General features: G+C 46.5%; 1 protein-coding gene across 1 annotated transcript in view; it reads right to left on the reverse strand.

The window, feature by feature from the left end:
* Window positions 1–561: 561 nt before the first annotated feature.
* rps6ka5 (ribosomal protein S6 kinase, polypeptide 5) overlaps window positions 562–13,452 on the reverse strand; it is a 35,963-nt gene continuing 23,072 nt past the window's right edge. The window contains exons 10-17 of the mRNA XM_039009128.1: window positions 12,119–12,250; window positions 11,646–11,779; window positions 10,685–10,778; window positions 8,847–9,017; window positions 4,725–4,916; window positions 2,091–2,250; window positions 1,323–1,489; window positions 562–1,011 (exon numbers count right to left, since the gene is read on the reverse strand). Of these exons, the coding sequence (XP_038865056.1) occupies window positions 562–1,011; window positions 1,323–1,489; window positions 2,091–2,250; window positions 4,725–4,916; window positions 8,847–9,017; window positions 10,685–10,778; window positions 11,646–11,779; window positions 12,119–12,250 (1,500 nt within the window). The remainder of the gene's footprint in view (window positions 1,012–1,322; window positions 1,490–2,090; window positions 2,251–4,724; window positions 4,917–8,846; window positions 9,018–10,684; window positions 10,779–11,645; window positions 11,780–12,118; window positions 12,251–13,452) is intronic.

A 13,452-nucleotide genomic window follows, 5' to 3' on the forward strand; every position in this document is an offset into this window, starting at 1 on the left:
AAAAACCTAGAGGTTCATCCCAATGTGATAAGCTGCAGTACTTGTAGCTTAACGCTCCATCTTTAAAGTAAAGCAACACAGCATTAAAAACCCAGAAGAAACACAACCAGGACGACCACCTACATTCCTGACAAACTAAGCAACAAACAAGACACGACTGAAACAGAGTTGTGGTTGAAGAGGGTTCTCTCCGCTGTCTATCCCTGAATCCATAGGCCAGCCCTTTTCATGTGGCGTGTGTCTATTGCTAGCGATGACTGAGAGGTGGCTCCTGCTCCCGCTGCGTGCTCAGTTTGGAGGCGTGCGTGCGCCTTGCTGTCCATGCGTGTGACTGACTGCGAGCTGCCATGGAAGGAGAGCAAGAGAACGATAGAGGGCTCTCCCTGCCGTCTGTCCAGCTGTCTTTCTGACGGCGCAGTCCTTCTTTCCCCTCGCTCGCTCAGTGCATGTTTCGAGATCGACTGCATGTGACCGCACAGAAAGACTGACCTACAAATGAAGATTAGCGAATCAGCCTTGCTCAGGGTGATTCACCTCTAATACACCGTCTGTCTCTCTCTCTCATTGTGAGAAGTGGAAGGCTGGAGGGAGCGGGCGTTCCGGGGCAGGGGCGCTGTCTGAGCCCAGGGCGAGGGGTGTCGTGACAGGGGTGGTGTTGGAGGGCTGGGGTGGAGGGTTGGGGTCTCCACCCGGCTTCACCTGCTGGGTCTGGGAGGAGGAGGAGTGGGTGTCCTGGTGGGTCTGGGAGGAGGAGGAAGAGGAGTGGGTGTCCTGGTGGGTCTGGGAGGAGGAGGAAGAGGAGTGGGTGTCCTGGTGGGTCTGGGAGGAGGAGGAAGAGGAGTGGGTGTCCTGGTGGGACTGGGAGGAGGAGGAAGAGGAGTGGGTACTCTCACCGGAGCTGCTCCTGGTCTCTGTGCTGGTGCTGGTCTTCTTCATCTTCCTCCTCTTGGCCAGCGGGGCCTTGTCCACCGTCTGCAGACGGAAACCCTCCCGCTTACACTTGTTGAACGCCTGGAGAAGCAGAACCCAATACCACAATAAAAACAACGAGAATTGCCTTGGCAGCAGCCAATGCGGGGGGTCCATAAATACAATTACAAACAAGAAATCAACAATAGTAAACACACTCACGAGGCTAAAACACATTCATAAAAACACGAATGGATTCATACCCGCCATCACCCCATCCCTTTTGGAAGAACTGAAACAGGGATATGGGATATTCTCAAAAACTCTCCTTGCCTCCTCTAATGCAAACCTGCCATTCACTCATCATGCCCCCCCCCCTCCCCTCCCCTCCCGATTGAATGAATAAAGCTCACGTTGAAGGTAGCCTTGACGTAGGTGTGTACGGACACGGTGGTGGAGGAGCCCAGGATGTCTGGTGTCATCAGAGGGTTGGAGGAGAGCTGGCTGTCGTCTTGGAGCCAGGTGTTGTACCTCAGACCACACATCTTGATCCGCTTGTCAGGGTCCACTGTCAGCAGCTCTACAGGTACCAAACCAACGACGGCTATTACAAGCACTACTACTGTATGCATGTCAACACAGCATCTCGGGGGGGGGGGGGGGGGGAACAGACCAGACCAGGGCTCTCCAACCATGTTCCAGGATAGCTATCCTCCTGTAGGTTCTCTCCGACCGCAGTTGGAACAAACCTGATTCAGCCATACGGATTCCGCTTATCAACCAGCTAACTGTTAGAATCAGGCGTGCTAGATACGGGTTGGAGTGAGAAACCTACAGGGCGGTAGCTCTCCAGGAACAAGGTTGGAGAGCCCTGGACCAGACACCTGGTGAACATTACAGCTGGTGAGCAGCAGCACCAAAGACACGCTGAACTCTGGCTGGAGTCACACCTCCATCCAGTCGACACTAAGGTCGACTCACACATCAACTCCTTTACTAATGTTTTCCCAAACTAGGGGTGAACCACAAGAAAAACACACACACAGTAATTATCGGAGTCATTCAGTAAGTCGAACCAACGCAGCCTTCACCTCGTGGCAAAGCATTCCTGAAGTTGACGTCATATCAACCCCCCCCCCCCTGACCTTTCAACTCCCCCCATCTCCACCTGCCATGCTCACCTTGTATAAGGTCCTTGGCCTGCTGCGAGACACTCCTCCAGGCCTCGCCCTCGAAGGAGAAGTCTCCCTGTTTAATCTTCTTCATGATCTCTTCAGCACTGGTGTGGGTCAAACTCTTCCCCTGACACTGGAACGGCACCTGGCCCGACAGCATGGTGTACTGGAACATAATCATAATAAAAGACATATATTCTAAACATAATAATACATATTTTGGAATCCGACATGTGGCCTACATGAGGACGTTGTGAATACATGTTGTCTACACATCTTTAAACTGTGCCTGAGCTTATTAAGTCATGTACTGGGTGTACTCTCACTGGACCTAAGCCTGATTAAGGCTGGCCTGGTTTCTAATACCTCATTAAACAGACGTTTTGGCCGCGCATGTGTCGGTCTGTCTCTGGGGGCGTGCGCTCATCGGCTTGCTACGCTTCCAGGGCACTCTGCTATACAGAGCCTGGTCTGTCAGGAAGCGTCACATCACAGCTCTGTACACACAGCCAGCACACTACTACACGCTACCCTTAGGGGCCAACGCAGAGAGAAAGAGAGAAGGGACTGAGGCTGCACGCTTGAGAGGACATGCAGAGAAATCGCTCTTCCTCTCTCTACTCTTCTTCCTCTCTCTCGCCCCTCGTCTCGCTCTCTTTCCTATCTCTCTCTCTCTCCATCCATCCATCCGTCCCCCTCACTCACTCCACCTCCCCTCTTCATTCTTATTCTCTTCAGATGGCCATTGAATTACACTGACATTTCCGCTGGCAGGAAGCAATGCCACAGCCTCATGTGGCCACAGAAAAGTCGTAAAAGCTAGTCTGCGATTCAAAAAACAAACAAAAAAATCCACTGAGGGATGGGGCTAGGGAAATTCAACTCTTCTCCAATTCATAAGCAGTGCTTTCCATGCAAAGGCTGACAGTCCATGACATCCAAGAGATCGTTTAACCATCTTTTGACGCAATACATAATTTGCTTACATTCTTCTTGTTTGTAAACAAAAGAGTAAGAAACCCTCGTATTTTGAGTTATGATCAAAATGAACAATTGAAATGACCCGCTCTGCTCTGGCTAGGCCTATGACCGGTCAAGAGTTTGTTTGTCAACCTTGGTGAACATAACTCAAGAGAAAATAGATATCACTTGCGGCGTTCCACAAGGTTCGATTTTGGGTCCGGCACTGTTCAGTTTATATACGTTACCCCTCGGTTGCGTTGTCACAAAGTACGGCATTGATTTTCACTGCTACGTAGACGATACACAACTTCACATTTGTGTCACCAGAGGATTTTAGCACCACAAATAAATGATACTGTATTAGTGATTTAAATACTTGGATGGCTCACAACTCCCTCCTGCTAAATCAAGACAAGACCGAGGTACTTATTGTTGGAGCCAAAGCACACAGAGAATCTAGCCACACATTTGAATTCACGGGCAATAAAGATAAAACACCAGGTAAAAAAAAAAAAAAACGAGGTGTCATTTTAGATTCGGAACTCAATTTCGAAACACACATTAGGGATGTGACCAAAAGACATTTTCCCCCCACTTGAGGAACATAGAAACGGCAGGCTGATACAGAGGGACTCATTATTACAAGGCGGCTCTGCAGTCTGGTCTTCCCAAGAAAGCCATTGGTCAACTGAAAAACATACAGAATGCTGCAGCACGGGTACTGACCAAGACCAGACAGAGAACACACATTACACCGGTTTGAAATAAGCTCTCTGCACTGGAGTTCTAGAATACATTTGAAGATTATTCTATTGGTTTGTAAATCAATCCACGTTTGTGCACCCCAATACATGTCAGACATGCTTTTAAGTTATGTACCCAGTAGGTCCTCTGGCACTGGCCTCTTAACTATCCCAAAGCCTAGGAACAAGAGGCATGGAGAGGCAGCTTTTAGTTACTATGCCCCCAGCCTCTGGAATACCCTGCCAGAGAGAACCTGAGGCAGGCCGAATCAGTGGACATAATTAAGAGAACTTAAAACACATATTTTTAGCTTTGCTTTTCCTTAGGGTGCATTTGTTGTCTTTCAGTTTTTTGTTATTCTTTAGTTTTTTTTAATCCTCTTATGTTTGTTGCATAGTAAAAATGTATGTTTTTATTTTCATAGTTTTTTTAAACTGATGTTTTTCCCTGTGAAGCGCATTGCGTCTGAAATGTACAGTAAAAATAAAGCTAAGTGCTGCCGGTAGATCTTGGTTTAGTGGTGAATATTGATGTGCGTCAGCAGCACAGCACACCACCGGACACAACACAACAGCAGCATGTTACCTGTACTGAATAAAACATAGAGATGGGTATCAGACAGGCCCTAACCGCGTAACACAGGATACAGAAAACACCGGAACAGCTTCCCTTGTGAACGGCCTTGACAAAACGCCAACATAAAACTGCTGAAGCTAGAATTTGTGTAGCTGTATCAAATCAATGAAATACCAGATCTACCAGAAGTGCAGCTATTGGTACAGATAGAGGCTCAGGTTGGATTCGGAACACCCCGACATCCTTCTCAAAACCCAATTGGAGGAGACGTTCTAAGGGAAGGAACCTTGGATCTTCTCCTCCAATGTATCTTAAGGGCATACGGATTCACACCTTCTCCGTACCACCTCCACTCACCAGGATGACGCCCAGGCTCCAGAGGTCACATGACTCGTCGTAGCCGTCGTATTTGAGGATCTCCGGCGCGGCGTAGGCCAGGGTGAAACACGGCGTCTTCAGCAGCTGGTTGTCGGGGGGCTTCAGCCGGGCGAACCCAAAGTCTATGATCTTTATCTCCGAGTTCTCGCTCTCATCTGTGAACAGCAAGTTCTGAACGGGGTTTCAAGAGAGAAACATGTTTCTGTTACTGCTCCAGAGACTATTTGAATGCATAATTGCAATCTCAATGGCACACCCGTTACCATTTCTAGTCCATTAATGACAGGAAGGATGAGATGCATCACTTTTAAAGTGCCAGCTTCAGTTCCATTTGGCCAGATGGAGAAAATAAACGTTAAAAAAAATAATATCATGCTTCATTCAAGCCTTTGATCGTTATATTCTATTCATATGCAATTAACATGTACAGCACATTTGGAAAGTATTCAGTCCATTTCTCCACATCTTGTTTTGTTACAGCCTTATTCCAACATGGATTAAATAAACATTTCCCTCAATCTACACACAATACCCCATAATGACAAAGCAAAAACAGGTCATTTTTGTGTGCAAATTTATTACAAATAAAAAAACAGATATACCTTATTTACATAAGTATTCAGACCCTTTGCTATGAGACACTAAATGAACCTCAGCTGCATCCTGTTTCCATTGGTCATCCTTGATGTTTCTACAACTTGAGTCCACCTGTGGTAAATTCAATGGATTTGGAAAGGCACACACCGGTCTATAAAATGTCCCACACTTGCCAGTGCATGTCAGAGCAAATACCAAGCCATGAGGTTGAAGGAATTGTCCTCAGAACGCCAAGAAAGGATTGTGTTGAGGCACAGATCTGGGGAAGGGCAGCCCAGCCAAACTGAGCAATCTGGGGAGAAGGGCCTTGGTCAGGGAGGTGACCAAGAACCCAATGGTCACTCTGTGGAGATGGGGGAACCTTCCAGAAGGACAACCATCTCTGCAGCACTCCACCAATCAGGTCTTTATGGTACAGTGGCCAGATGGAAGCCACTACTCAGTAAAAGGAACATGGCAGCACCCGTGGAGTTTGCTAAAAGGCACCTAAAGGACTCTGACCATGAGAAACAAGATTCTCTGGTCTGATAAAACCAAGATTAAACTCTTTGGCCTGAATGCCAAGCGTCACGTCTGGAAGAAACCTGGCCCCATCCCTACAGTGAAGCACGGTGGTGGCAGCATCATGCTTTGGGGATGTTTTTCAGGGACTGGGAGACTAGTCAGGGTTGAGGGCAAGATGAACAGAGCAAAGTACAGAGATATTCTTGATGAAGACCTGCTCCCGCGCACTCAGGACCTCAGACTGGGGCGAAGGTTCAACCTCCAACAGAACAACGACCCTAAGCACACAGCCAAGACAATGCAGGAGTGGCATCGGGTAAAGTCTCTGAATTTCCTTGAATGGCCCAGCCAGAGCCCGGAATTGAACCCAATCAAACATCTCTGGAGAGACCTGAAAATAGCTGTGCAGTGATGCTCCCCATCCAACCTGACAGAGCTTGAGAGGATCTGCAGAGAAGAATGGTTGAAACTCCCCAAATACAGGTGTGCCAAGCTTATAGCGTCATACCCAAGAAGACTCGAGGCTGTAATCGCTGCCAAAGGTGCTTCAACAAAGTACTGAGTAAAGGGTATGAATATTTATGTAAAAGTGATGTTTTTTTATTTGTAAAAAAATTTGCAAAAATGTCTAAAAACCTGTTTTTGCCTTGTCATTATGGCGTATTGTGTAGATTGATGCAGGGAAAAAACATAAGGCTGTAAAGTAACAAAATGTGGACAAAATGTGGAAAAGGTCAAGGGGTCTGAATACTTTCTGAACGCACTGTATATAGCTAGACCATACATACAGATCATCAGGATAAGTTGGGAGTGTCCCTCAAGTTCTTTACTTCCAGGGGTTCAACAGCCTTATCCCAGATCTGTTTGCGCAGCATAGCCAGCCCATAAAGATAATAAACTCAGCAAAAAAAGAAACGGACATTTTTCAGGACCCTGTCTTTCAAAGATAATTCGTAAAATTCCAAATAACTTCACAGATCTTCATTGGAAAGGGTTTAAACACTGTTTCCCATGCTTGTTCAATGAACCATAAACAATTAAATATACATGCACCTGTGGAACGGTCATTAAGACACTAACAGCTTACAGACGGTAGGCAATTAAGGTCACAGTTATGAAAACTTAGGACACTAAAAACACCAAAGCCTTTCTGCTGACTCTGAAAAACACCAAAAGAGAGATGCCCAGGGTCCCTGCTCATCTGCGTGAACGTGCCTTAGGCATTCTGCAAGGAGCCATGAGGACTGCAGATGTGGCCAGGGCAATAAATAGCAATGTTCATACTATGAGATGCCTAAGACAGCGCTACAGGGAGACAGGATGGACAGCTGATCATCCTCGCAATGGCAGACCACATTTAACAACACCTGCACAGGATCGGTACAGTCGAACATCATACCTGCGGGACAGGTACAGGATGGCAACAACAACTGCCCGAGTTACACTAGGAACGCACAATCCCTCCATCAGTGCTCAGACTGTCCTCAATAGGCTGAGAGAGACTGGACTGAGGGCTTGTAGGCCTGTTGTAAGGCAGGTCCTCCCCCCACATCACCGGCAACAATGTTGCCTATGGGCACAAACCCACCGTCGCTGGACCAGACAGGACTGGCAAAAAGTGCTCTTCACTGACGAGTCGCGGTTTTGTCTCACCAGGGGTGATGGTCGGATTCGCCTTTATCGTCGAAGAATGAGCGTTGCACCGAGGCCTGTACTCTGGAGCGGGATCGATTTGGAGGTGGAGGGTCCGTCATGGTCTGGGGCGGTGTGTCACAGCATCATCGGACTGAGCTTGTTGTCACTGCAGGCAATCTCCAAGCTGTGCGTTACAGGGAAGACATCCTCCTCCCTCATGTGGTACCCTTCCCGCAGGCTCACCCTGACATGAACCTTCAGCATGACAATGCCACCAGCCATACTGCTCGTTCTGTGCGTGATTTCCTGCAAGACAGGAATGTCAAGTGTTCTGCCATGGCCAGCGAATAGCCCGGATCTCAAATCCCATTGAGTACGTCTGGGACCTGTTGGATCGGAGGGTGAGGGCTAGGGCCATTCCCCCCAGAAATGTCCGGGAACTTGCATGTGCCTTGGTGGAAGAGTGGGGTAACATCTCACAGCAAGATCTGGCAAATCTGGTGCAGTCCATGAGGAGATGCACTGCAGTACTTAATGCAGCTGGTGGCCACACCAGATACTGATTTACTTTTGACCCCCCACCTTTGTTCAAGGACACATTATTCCATTTCTGTTCGTCACATATCTGTGGAACTTGTTCAGTTTATGTCTCAGTTGTTGGAATCTTGTTATGTTCAAACAAATATTTACATACTATTTAGCAGATGCTTTCATCCAAGCGACTACTCATGCATACATTTTACGTACAGGTGGTCGGGGGAATCAAACCCACTATCCTGGTGTAGCAAGAGTCATGCTCTACCAACTGAGCTACAGAGGACCACAGGTCTGGGAGCAGCTTAGACGGTTGAGTAGTACCAATGACAGCGTGTGTAAATGGAGAAAGCCATCGATTACTTGACACCCTTCATTCCTATGTGAAGACTCAATAGCGCATTGAAGCCTAATTAAGTCAGTTAAGATGGTGTCTCATGGAGACATAACATGCGCAGTTTGAGCTACACCAGGAAGTGACGTTACAGGCTAGCTCAGTTATGCCCCCTCATTGAGTAAGTCAAAGTGAAGGCCGACCGGGTTGCTGCAGGCCGCCATCAGCAACTAAAATATCCTTAATAACTTCTTCCGTGTTGCGATTTTCATATAACCGGTTCAAGGACATACATCTGGTGTATTAGAAGCAATTATTGGTACCACGATTGTCTTCAAATTTGTATTGTATTTACACAAAGATTGGTCACGAAGATTATTTCCATTCCCTATAATGGGGGATCCCGTTTTCCGCTAACAATGCCTGCAGTACCGCTGTCGGCCTTGAACTGCCGCAGCTTCAATGAGAGGGGGCAGTCATTCTCTCAATAGTAGTACCTCTGGCTTGAGGTCCCTGTGCACCACTCCCACATCGTGCATGTGGCTGACGGCTGACACCAGTCTCCTCATGATGCGGCTGGCCTCCGTCTCACTGAAGTGCCGCTTCCTCCGGATCCTCTCCAGCAGCTCTCCACCGAGCAGCAGCTCCAACACCAGGTACGTATGCAGCTGGAGGGGAGAAAGAGAGAGACACGGCAAGTTACACACACACACACACACACTTACCCATAGGGTCTCCAAAGAGAGCCGTACAGTCATGTTGACCAACGATCCATAGTTCCTATACGAACGTAAATATCCCTATTAAAACTGTATTTTGTAACTTTAAAAAAAATATTGAGGTCATGCGACATAGGAAACGTCACGCTTTATGGAAGTCATGTGATCGATTGCTCTGAGCCAAGGCTGTGGTTATACAACAGCGGAAATTGTTTGGAAAATTCAAACAGTAGAAACCCTGAATCCACATTTCTATTTTGTATGAAACATGTCCTAATAACAATAGGGCTCTCACGGTGATGGAGAGATGAAACCAGAACAGAGTGGCTGAAGTGAAAGGACCCTGATAAAGAGACTAGAGAATAATGTACCTGCATCTGTCTGGCACTGCAGCCGGGTAGAGTAGGCTTTCTCATTAGTGCTCGAAGAGGGGAACAAAGACCGAGAGAGGGAAGGGGGGCGGGGAGGTGGCCTGCATCCCAATTCTCCACCCTTCTCCCAAAGTATGCACTTGGACACCATTGGCTATGTCCCAATTCTCCATGCAGGTGGTATGTGTCCCAATTGACGGGGAGTGTGCAAGTGCACACTTTGGGAGGAAAGGTGTAGAATTGGAACGCAGAATGGGAGAGGAGAGCCGCAGCAAGGCGGCTCTGCTTTGATCTAGTTAACAGCCCTCGGTCTGCCTGAATTCTAAATAGCTCCCTTGATAGTGCACTAATTTTGACCAGGGCTCCTATAGTGGACCAGGGCTGTGGTCAGAAGTAGTGTATTTTAAAAAGGAAATAAGATGCCATTTAGGCCCAGCCCTCTCTGAGGTACAGTACAGTAACAACCCAGCAGAGCTCATCAGAGCTACAATGCTGCTCCTAGGCCTGAAGGGCCCCAGATAATGAACATGGCCAATATCAGCCACACACACACACTTGTTTGACCCAATTTGGAGAAAATTGTTTTTTTTCTCTCTCACCAAGCTCAAATCCTTCATGAGATCTAAAAGCCCACATACAGACATGAAATATGTTCCGTGTAGGTTTAATTCATCTATACCTATAGTGGATGTGCCCGTATGTGGCGCAGCCGCTGTACTGCAGTAAAATACAGTATATACAATCTGAAATATGGGGGTATAGTGTTTATTACAGGACGATATGAAGGAGAGAAGAGGGAGACGGAGAACGTCCCAGGAGGAATCTGGCTTACGCAGTCATCCGCTCTGTTCCACTTCTGACTTAATAAGGCCGTCTGCAGTTAGTCTCGTCTTACGATCACTAGTTCGGTTAGAAAATGGCCATTTCTGAAGATGGGCTTTTACCGGCAATGCTTGTGATATCAGGTCTCTCTGGTAAAATAGATTTGATCTCAATGAGAAGAAACTGTAATGAAGTTCAATGAAAATACGTGGTCGTTTTGCCTACTTCAGTGAATCCAGCGAGTGTCTGCCGAATGACTGAAATATAATGTAATGCAATGCAATGTTTCCACTGACTCGATAGCACGCACTTCTAACCAGAATAGCAAAGACAGCAAAGATAACATCTCTTTTGTAAGAAGCGCCTGTTATCGAAATGAGACTAACATTTAAAAGATAAGGTTACATTTTTAAAAATCCTTACCTGGTCATGGTATACCTCATGAGTCTTGACGATGTTGGGGTGGCCGTCACAGAGTTTCAGAGCTGCAATCTCTTTCTGTGTCTGGGCCTCCATCCTTGAGAGGGGACATGGGAGAGACGCTAAGTGTCATCAGAAGGGGTCACCCGTCACACAGTGTCACCCTCGTAAGTTCAGTGTCACCACTGAAGCCTACTCCTGTCAGGGAAGTGTTGGCACACTTCACCCTCCAGCAGCCAACAAGTGCAGAGCAGTCTCCCGCAAGGTCTGGTGGCCTGGAATTGACATCACATCGAGTGAGACCAAACAAATTGAATTAAATGTTTAACGGATGTCGCGCTACATTTTTTCTCCAAAATAATTGTTTTATTTAAAATCAGCTAAATTGAAAAGTTGCACTGAAAAATGGCACAATTATACATACATTTTTTGAACTTGTATAGCGCTTTTCAAAGAATCTCATATCGTATAAAAAGTAAAACCATTTTTTTTATTAATAAATGATGGCGATTTAAAGTCGGCTTGGGATGAAACTGAGGCAGTTTGGGCTGGAAAGGCAGTGTACATGTATGTTCAGTGGAAGGGCATCAATGGGATATTATAGCAAAAAGTAATGTCCTCAAGTTTCCAGTAAAGTGACAACTTCCTCTTGGATTATGGCGCAACTATGCCTCTTTTAGCCTCCCTAAGAGGCAAAAATCTCATGATTAGGTCGCTAGTTGTTAAACTAAAGTTGGATGTAATATTTGAACAATGGGGTTCTACTTTTCTCTTCTTCTTTAAATTTTTTTAATAATACTACAACGTCTTAGTTAGCTAGCCAACTCCCAATAAACACACATCAGTGAGCTCCGGGCAGGGCCGGTCTGATCCTGGTACAGTTTGGCATGACAATCACAATAGTGTATGAGCTGGCCATACAGCACAAACAGATCTGGGACCAGGCTAGCCTATGGTACAGTACCTCTTGCTGACGATTTTCACAGCGTACTTCTGGCCAGTCTTCTTGTGGGTGCACTGCCTACAGATGGAGAAGCTGCCCTCGCCCAGAGCATTGTCCTTCAGGTTCATCTCATAGTTCATATAGAACGGAGAGTCCTAAAGAGAAGACTGTCTTACCAAATCACAAAGAACGCTGTTTTCATAACACCATTATCAGTCGCTAATTAGTCAACACCACACCTGAGCCAAAGGTGAAACTGAAAATAGAATCAAAAAATACAGTAGCTAAATGATTCACTCCTGGAAGGACTGAAACCGGAAAAGACGAATGCAAAAACCTCATACGTGAAAGTAAGCGTTGCGCTAGTGAGAAAACTCCTCTTTCTTATTGGCTGCAGCTAAGCTATTAAGCTAAGTGTGTTTAGGTGGAGGGAATAAATACAACCCTATCCATCTAACTATACTACACACACACACACACACACAGGGGTGTACCTTCATCATGGCGCTCCGGGCCACGGCAGCAGACCCCGGCCTCTGTGACCCTGATCCTCCACACAGCTGTAGTGTGTCGTCCATTACAGCGTTCCACTTGAACAGGATGGAGGGGGCCATGAACGAGTAGCCCTGTAACCAGGACAGAGACAGAGAGAGGGGGTATCACATGAAGCATAAATGTGAAGCGAGAGGTGGCCATGAACAAGTACAAAAGGACACACATAACAAGAGGGGGTTTAATATAATGTACCTGGCCATATGAAGCACAGGAAAGAGAATGGTATACCCTTCACATTATAGAGCTTACCTGAGACGTCCTTTTCAGCATCGTTGCAGCAACAATATTGGATGTATAAGGCCATCGACACCAAAGTAGACTAGATTGTGTTCAACTCTGAATTTCAAAACTTTGTTTTCTTCATTTTACTGAAAAGGCATGCAGCGTTTATTTCACTCAATAACTACATTATAACCTGTCAATCCTGTAACAACTGTGGCGTGAGCATGACAATGGCTGCCATTCATTGGTGGTCCACCTGTGCTCATTGTTAGAACTGTCATCTATGACAGGATTGGGATGTGCTGCCTGGTTCCAGCTATGTTGGGCCCAGAGCTAGCTAGCTAGCGCACACACAGCTGCGTGGAATGCATGCAGAGTAAGAGCTATGGATGGACGGATGGATAGATGAATGGGGATGGATGCATGAGAATACCCTAATTGCCAGGCATCAATATCTGATTGCGCTGCTGTGAAATTACATCTCGTCGGGGCTCTAATGCAATTTAATTTTGTTTTGTGAGGCGAGGCGGGAGAGCAGACCCCAGAGTTAAAAGTTGTGATAGCAGCAGTTCTCTCTAACGCAATTGCTCGGGGCTGGCTTCAAATTATAAAGACTAGCCTACAAATTCTAGTATATGTGAAATTCGGGCTGCGTGCATGAAATAAAACAAGCCAAGATGAAGTTGGCAATCATAGGTTTAAGGCGTAATTGAGGCACACATGGTGATTCTCTGGAACCGTAACCTTTTATTCCAGCAGAGAAAAAGAGAGAAGCCCTTATAATGGGCCTATTGATCAGCCAGGCTCAAGGAGCCAGAAGGCATGGCAATCACAGCTGAGATTTTGCTCAATAGTCTACATCAAATCAGACACTCAACCAAAAGCTGGCATACAGCTGTATTCATAAAGTGTCTCAGTGTAGGAGTGCAGATCTAGGATCAGGTCCCTCCGTCCATATAATTATGATCTAAAAAGGCAAAAATGGATCCTCGATCTGCACTCATGCTCTGAGATGCTTTATGAATAGGGGCACTGGGACACATTATGGTTC

This window comes from Salvelinus namaycush, chromosome 15 (assembly GCF_016432855.1).
Source record: "Salvelinus namaycush isolate Seneca chromosome 15, SaNama_1.0, whole genome shotgun sequence".
NCBI lineage: Eukaryota > Metazoa > Chordata > Actinopteri > Salmoniformes > Salmonidae > Salvelinus > Salvelinus namaycush.